At 51.5% G+C, this 7508-nt stretch overlaps 1 protein-coding gene across 2 annotated transcripts; it reads right to left on the bottom strand.

Annotated features, from left to right (window-relative positions):
- Positions 1 to 652: 652 nt before the first annotated feature.
- Positions 653 to 7198, bottom strand: GNPNAT1 (glucosamine-phosphate N-acetyltransferase 1). Of its 2 annotated transcripts, none has more exons than XM_030949391.1 (6): positions 7136 to 7198; positions 4685 to 4872; positions 3887 to 3949; positions 2672 to 2799; positions 2018 to 2079; positions 653 to 1793 (listed from the first exon to the last, which is right to left on the bottom strand). In XM_030949391.1, the coding sequence occupies exons 2-6, from the start codon at positions 4854 to 4856 to the stop codon at positions 1646 to 1648; spliced, it is 573 nt and encodes a 190-aa protein (XP_030805251.1). In that variant the 5' UTR covers positions 4857 to 4872; positions 7136 to 7198; the 3' UTR covers positions 653 to 1645. The 2 variants fall into 2 exon arrangements, with proteins under 2 accessions (XP_030805251.1, XP_030805252.1); XM_030949392.1 differs by lacking the exon at positions 7136 to 7198 and adding an exon at positions 6879 to 7061.
- Positions 7199 to 7508: the final 310 nt, after the last annotated feature.

The raw sequence follows: 7508 nt of genomic DNA, 5'->3' as shown, positions 1-7508 counted from the left end.
CAGGTGGCAATCATTTATTCAGCTTAAACAAAGATATTCTTTAAAAAAATAATCAATAAATAAAGCAGACATCACCAAGGAGACACTGGATGGAGTGGAGAACCCTCAGGAAGATCAAGCAGAGCCCCCAGCACTGTAGAGCTGCTCTCCAGAGCACAAAGCAGGACAGTGTGGAAGGCCTGGCTGCCCACAAACAACCCTGCCTGGGTACAATGCCCTATTCATGGCTGTGGGATTTGTCACTCCCCACACAAAACACCACTGTGGGCAACAGGCCTCTGGATGTTCTTTGCTTTTCACCCCTGGCAAAAGTGCTAAAATCATGGATCCAATCTTGCAGCACCAGGGAAGCACCACAGCAGGAGCAGCAATCCCTTGGGAGAAAGGGGGGGATTTCTCTCCTGCTTTGCTGTGCCACAGGTGCAAATCCCTCCTGGCCCTCTGGAGATCCAGTGGATGAACCAGGGGGGTTCAGTAAATCTCAGAGTGGTTTGGGTTGGAAGGGACCTTAAATTCATCTCATTCCAACAGGGACACCTTCCACTGTCCCAGGCTGCTCCAAGCCCCAAAGTCCAGCCTGGCCTTGGACCCTTCCAGCGATCCAGGGGCAGCCACAGCTGCTCTGGGCACCCTGTGCCAGGGCTGCCCCACCTTCCCAGGGAACAATTCCTTCCCAATATCCCATCCAGCCCTGCCCTCTGGCAGTAGGAAGTCAATCCCTGTGTCCTGCCCATACAAAAATCCCTCTCCCTCCTTTTCAGGCCCTGGAAGTGGCTTTGAGGCTGTTCTGGGCTGAACAGCCCCAGCTCCCTCAGCTGAAGCTGAATCTGCCATCCCAGTCTCCTTCCCAGTGATTCCTAGCCAGAACCCCACTCCACATGGGATATATTCCTTCAGACATTCCAGTTTCCCACTTATCCTCTGCCCTGTTGCAAACCACATTTGGGTTTTTTATGTCAGAAAAAAACCATAATTATCCTGAAAACCAAGTTATCAGCTAAAGTGCAGGAGCCCTGCAGTGAGAAGCACACATCCATTTTCAGCACAGCCTGGAAGGATTCTCCCCAACCTGCTCCAACAGTAACAAATCCAGTCTTGGAAAACAGTGCCTAGAAAACTTCACCAGCACTTCCATGAGGTGTCATGGAAAAATCCAGAACTAAGGCCTGTTCTGTGTCACTAATTCTGCATAAGAGAAGCCTCATCCCTTCCCCAGCTACGTCATCCTTCCATCAGCACAGCCAGGACAGGCCCAGGGCTGCCCTTTGGCTACTGAGAAAAGAAGCACAAACCTTTAGAAAAATACAATGCAAGAAAAAATTTGAGATAAAAATATAGACCTTTGGTTAAAAACCATCCCTTTAACGAGTCCTTTGTAACTCAGCTAGAACAGAAAAGCTTCACCTCGACTCAAGAGTAGTAAAAATTAGTTCTAAACTTATTTTCTAACCCAAAAGACTCTTTCTAAAACCTCAGTAATTTTTTTTCCCAAGATTTACACATTTGATGTTCATTATTTATAGGGATTGTTATATCTGCAGCAATAAACTATAGAAATTTTCCACGGAGAGAATGTTTGCAGCACAAGCTCCTCCACCAACAGTCTTTCCAGAAAAAAAAAAGAACCCAGAACACCTAGAAACTGTTAATTAAAGAACCGTTGAAACATGTAGTTCTCATCAGATACCAAATAGCCAAACTTCTTGTAGAAATCCACATTTTTGGGCAGACACTCCAGAGTGATTTTGTAACAGTTCAGTCTTTTACTTAGCAAGGTGAGGGTGGATGTTAATCTGGAAAAGACAAAAAATCAGCAGTAAAATGCAGGGTCAGTGAGTATTTAATGAGTTTTATTATCACAGGCACAACACTGAGGGCTGACAGCACACTCTGTGTTTTCCTGTAGATTATTTATGCCCAGCTGGTGATCCCTGCTGGCTGAATAGTTCCCAGGTGCTTGGCAGGAAGGTGTGAGGTGTAAAGGGATTGCTGATTGGCACAGGTGGGGAATACTCACAGTTTTCCAAGCTGCTTCCCTCTGCACTCCCCGCTGACCACCACATCCTCTATCCTGCCTCTCTGAAAACACAGGCAAGTGTTTGTTAGCCCTGGAACTGCCCCTGCAGTGCTCACAGCCTGGCTGGGGCTCCCAGCACGGGGATCCTCAGCCATCTGCTCTGTCAGAACCACGTCTGACTCCTTCCAAGGATCACTGGGACCATGGGACAGATCTCCAAGGGCTGCTTTTCCTTAGGAAAAGCCAAAGCCTCCTTTTGCTACCAGCTCAGCACTCGAGGATGTGATATATTTTTTAAAATACACAAAATACTTGATATTTTAAAACAGATTTTTTTAAATATTTACATTTTTAAGGTTGGAAAAGCCCTTCAAGACCATCGAGCCCAACTGTTTTCCAGCACTGCCAAGACCACCACTGACCCATGTCCCCAAGTGCCACATCCACATGGATTTTAAATCCCTCCAGGGATGGGGACTCCACCCCTGCCCTGATCAGTCTGGACCACCTTTTCCACAAGGAAATTTTCCCCAATATCCAACCTAAACCTCCCCTGATACAACTTGAGGTTGTCACCACACAGTAACACCATAAAACCAACACACACAGAGTCAGGGCCAGGATCTTTCCCTCCCTTCCCAGCTGCAGATTTACCTTGGCACAGGAGTGAGTGAATTTATGTTCTATAACCAGCGTTGCCGTGGCAACGATCTGCCCCAGGTTGGTGTCCTCCACCACGGTCACGTAGTAATCTCCAGACCTCTTCATGTGCTCAAAGGTTTCTGTGGGAGCAGGCACAGTGTGGAACAGGCAATTCAGGCTCACAGGAAACTGCAGTTCAATCTGATCCTTGCAGCAGTCTCTGACTGCAAATCACTGTGGGATCACAGGGATGATGCACCCAAGACTCCAGAGAATGGATGCCCCAGAGTCAGACAAACCCATGAAAAAGCAGGAATTACACAAATTCCTTTTCCTTATTTTCCCAGAGAACCATCCTTGCTGAGCTGCTCTGCACATGGGCACTACAATATTGAATAATTGAATGTTCTGGGCTGGAAGGACCTTAAAGCTCATCCAGTGCCACCCCCTTCCATGGGCAGGGACACCTTCCACTGTCCCAGGGTGCTCCAAGCCCCTGTCTCGGACACCTCCAGGGATCCAGGGGCAGCCACGGCTTCTCTGGGCGCCCTGTGCCACCCTCACGGGCAAGAATGTCATGGAAGGGTTGTCCAGCCCTGGCACAGCTGTCCAGGGCAGTGGAGGGATCCCTCCCATCCCTGGAGGGATTCAAAAGCTGTGTGGATGTGACCCCTGGGGACATGGATTGTGCTGGGTTTGGCACAGATCCTGTGATTCCCTGAATCCCTGAGCTGCCTCCCCACTGCCTGTCTGGCCTGGGAGCAGGATTTACAGGGGACCTAAAGAAGGTTCAGAGAGAGTTGGAGAGGGATTTTGGTCAAGGGCCTTGAGGAGAGCACCAGGGGAATGGCTTCCCGCCTGCCAGAGGGCAGGGTTAGATGGGATATTGGGAAGGAATTCTTCCCTGAGAGTGTGATGAGGGGCTGGCACAGGGTGCCCAGAGCAGCTGTGGCTGCCCCATGCTGCAGAGTGTTCCAGTCGAGCTTGGAGGGGCTTGGAGCAACCCAAATAATCCATCCTTACCAGCTGTCTAAAGCTCAGTCTAAAAACCAGTTCCACAATGTAGGCAGCAATTTAAGCAGCCCTTGGGGATAGCTGCAGCTGGATGCAAGGCTGAGTGCCAAGGGGAGCTGAACTCATCCCTCCCTCTGGCATCAGCACTCACACCTGAGCAGCTTTGATTGCCTGCAAGCCCTGTGGAAAACCAAGGAATGATGAGGTACTCACTGATGAACTGCTCTGGGCTCACCACTCCTGTTTCCGTCAGCTGACCCAGAACCTTAAAAAATCCTGGCAGGAAAAGAAGGGGAAAACAACTCTCAGTGAGGGACAGACACACAACCAGCTCCAAACAGCAAGGGACAATCCAACACAGCTGTCTGGAGAGGGACCATGGCACCATCACATCACAATGGGATGGAAAATGGTGAAGGATTGGCTAAAGCTCAAGTGAGCCTGGAATAATGAGTCCAAAGCAACCTTTTTATCCAAATTCCAGAACTGAAGGAGAATTCATGCACCAAGATGCTTGTTCATGTTGTTTTGGTATTAAAGGCTACAGTATGAACAACTGTGCTCCCTCTCCAAAACCATGGTGAAGGGAACTTGTGGATTATTTGGAAGATTTTACTTGAATTTTAGGATTAAAACAGTAAACCAAATTTTCAGGGTCACCCAATACAGCAGCAATCCATGATGCCAAAAAGCTCAAATTCAGGGATGTGGTCACACAGGACAAACCAGGACATGGTCACAGCCCCAAGGCTACCAGAGCCCAAGGGATGTTAGGACAAAGCTCAGGGTGGCATTGCTGGGGTGTCCTTTGCAGGTTCAGGGGTTGGACTCAATGATCCCTGTGGGTCCCCTGCAACTCAGGATGTTCTAAAATTCCATCAAACTGTTTACTGAGAAAAATAGCCCAAATCAGAGAAAATGAGCAATCCCAATCTCCTGAGAACTACAGAAACAGAAGTTACCAACTCAGCCCCCAGTGTCATTTCTGGCAATAATAAACCAGGATTCTACCTCGATTTACATCAGCTGTGCAAAGTGGCCTCAGGACCAGCCCATCCCCTGGATCCAGTGGAGAAATAGCAGGAGAAAAGGTTGTGGTGTTCTCACTCCAGTCGAGTTCCTGCAGGATCCTGGGGTCAAACATGGGCGTGTCATCGGGCATCACGGTGGCCACGGGCATCATGGCTGCAAACAGAGACCTGGAATGGAATGGAACGGGCAAGGCATGGTTTAATGTCTAAATAAACTGTTCCCCCTGCAGCATGCCATGGGATGTGCCTCAGGGATTTCCAGGAAGGTGAATACACTGCTGTTCACTTCATCTGCTCAGCCTTCACCAGAGCATGTGCACCCCAGCCAGCACACAGAGCTGGTGTGTTTGTCCTGGGACAGCCCAGGATAAACAACACCTCAGAGGAGGGGATTTCCCTCTACAGCCCTCTGGGAAGCAAAGCATCGCTCCCAAGAAACCTCCCAACAACCTGCCCACCCATCATCTGCACTCCTGTTCAACTTCAAACCTGCACTTTTTCCCAGGCAGTCCCACCCCACAAATATTTCATCTCTGGGGCACAAGGTGCCACGTCCCCCAGGGGTGATGGCACAGCCACAGCCCAGCCTGCCCCTCCTGTTTGCTCTGTGTGTTTGCAGAGCCCAGCTGCCAAGCACAGCCCCACAGTGGCCATGAAGCAGGGCCAAGGTGACAGTGAGACACCTGTTAATGATTGAAGAGATTGGGTTGTTCTGGGTGACAAAGGGAGGCATTTTCCTCATTGCAGTCAAGGCCAGGTTGGACAGGGCTTGGATCTGCCTGGGACAGTGGAAGGTGTCCCTGCTTTAAAGCTCATAAAATGGGCTTTAAAGTCCTTTCCAATTCTAGAATTCTATGATAAATCCTATGATAAAGGAAAATAATTCTTACTCTGTCCCCTGTGGAATACCTGCTCAGGGTTCTGGTATGAGCAGAGCTCATGAAAACTTCTCATTTATTTATAAATCTGCAGATTGCCTTAGCTGTACCATGAATAGAGCAGTCACACACTAGTGGTCAGGCCAAACAGCAGAAAGAAAAAAGTGTTTGGGATGGCACTTTTTAAAATAAGACACCTCACAGCCCAAAGCAAGAACAGAATGTTTGCTGTGAAGCATCACAGTGTAATGAGCCTCAAAAGTGAAAGTGGCTCTAGAAAATCAACTGAAATTTCTTAACTAAAAAAAAAAAAAAAAACAACCATAAAATCTTTTTTAATGCCACCTGCTGGAACACACTGGCCTTTGAATCCCAGCTCTCACCCTCATTTTGCATATAAAAGTAAAAACATTTGCTGTTACAGCAATTCAACAGCAACACAAACTCTCATCCCGTGTGAATTTTCAAAATGAAACAGCGGGAAAGATGAACTGCAAAGAGAAACATTCTTACAGATTTCTCTGTTCCTCCAGCTCAACTAGCCCAATGTCACTTCTCCTCTGTCCCCCAGAATCCCCAAATATCCACATCAACATTCCAACAGTGTCTGTACAGAATAAAGCAAACCTCAAACTCCAGCTCAGGGTTACAGCACACCAAGGGAAAAGCACAAAGAGAAAATAAAATTTTCGATGCTCTGTGAGCAATTAGTGACCAACTAAGAGTCACTTTCCCAACTACTTCCGGCACAGCTGGAGCACATGGAGTTGCAAATTACGCTCATTTTCTGGAGACAGAAATATGACTTGGGAAAATGTCAATTAAAAATAAGATAAAAAGATGAAGACATAGGGAAGGAGAGCTCAGGCCTGTGGGTCATCCTGGTCCCCACAAGTGTTGGGAGCAGGGTATGGCCAGGGACCCCCTGAGCTGAGCTGCCACCCCGGGGGACACCCCCAACCCCCCTGGGAGGGTCAGTGGGTGCCTGGCCAGACCTCTGCCAGCCCCCAGGTTTGGGGGACGGGGTCACAGAGCCCAGCTCTGCCCCTGGAGGGTCCCCAGGGCTTTCCTCAGCCGGAGCAGCCCCCTGGGACACCAACCTCTCAAGGGGCTCCCCCCACCTCAAACGCGGCATCATGAGGGGATCCCCTCAACACGCAGCCCTTCGCGGGGGTCTCCACACCTCACACAGAACCTCGGGGACTCCCACACCCCCTCACCCCACACACGGTCTCTCGGGGGGTGAAGCTGCCCCTCGGGGGCAGGACCCTTCCCCAAACCAGCCCCTCAACTCACACTCGCCCTGCTGAGGGCAGCCCTCACTCCATCCGCAGCCCCTCGCCGGAGGTGCATCGCGCTGCCTCACACGCAGACCTTCGGGGCGCTCATATCAACCCGCCACACATGTAGAGCCCCTCGGTGGTGTCCCCACAGCGCCCCTGAGCTGCAGCAGCCCCCCGGGGATGGGACCTGTCCCCAGACCGACCGCTCGGAGGGGACCCCGACCCCCCATCCCTCCCGCTTCCCCTCAGGGCCCCCCTGCCCGCACTCACCCGCGCGCGCCGGCCCCGCCGCACGCGCCGCACGGACGTGGCAAGGGGTGGGCGGGGCCATGCCGGGCCCGGCGCGCTAGCGCGCCCACCCTCCCGAGCACAACCAATCGCAGCCGAGCGCAGCCGAGCGCAGCCAATCGCAGAGAAGCTCCACCCTCCGGCCGCGCCCCCACTCAGCCCCTCGCCGGCCTCGCGACCTTTAGGGCCCGGCTCGCTCCCTCGCGCGGATTGGGCGGGAGCGCTGTGGACACGCCCCTTCCCTCAGAGAGGCCACGCCCCTCCCGCCCCCTCAGGGCCCCGCCAAGATGGCGGACGGTGCTGGGTGTTGGTGGAGGGTGCAGTCCGGGCTCGGCGCTGCCGCCGCTCTTCCCGC

Source organism: Camarhynchus parvulus, chromosome 5 (genome assembly GCF_901933205.1).
Source record: "Camarhynchus parvulus chromosome 5, STF_HiC, whole genome shotgun sequence".
NCBI lineage: Eukaryota > Metazoa > Chordata > Aves > Passeriformes > Thraupidae > Camarhynchus > Camarhynchus parvulus.
The sequence above is the reverse complement of the archived record's forward strand: the minus strand, read 5'-3'. Positions and strand labels throughout refer to the sequence as shown.

What these genes read in the sequence shown, in the direction of transcription:
- GNPNAT1 (XM_030949391.1), bottom strand. Translation starts at nt 4,856, where the DNA reads ATGATGCCCGTGGCCACCGTGATGCCCGATGACACGCCCATGTTTGAC. An exon ending in TCACTCACTCCTGTGCCAAG is followed by an intron (nt 2,080 to 2,671) that starts GTAAATCTGCAG and finishes CTGTGTTTTCAG; the next exon opens with AGAGGCAGGATAGAGGATGT. An exon ending in GGGAAGCAGCTTGGAAAACT is followed by an intron (nt 1,794 to 2,017) that starts GTGAGTATTCCC and finishes TGTCTTTTCCAG; the next exon opens with ATTAACATCCACCCTCACCT.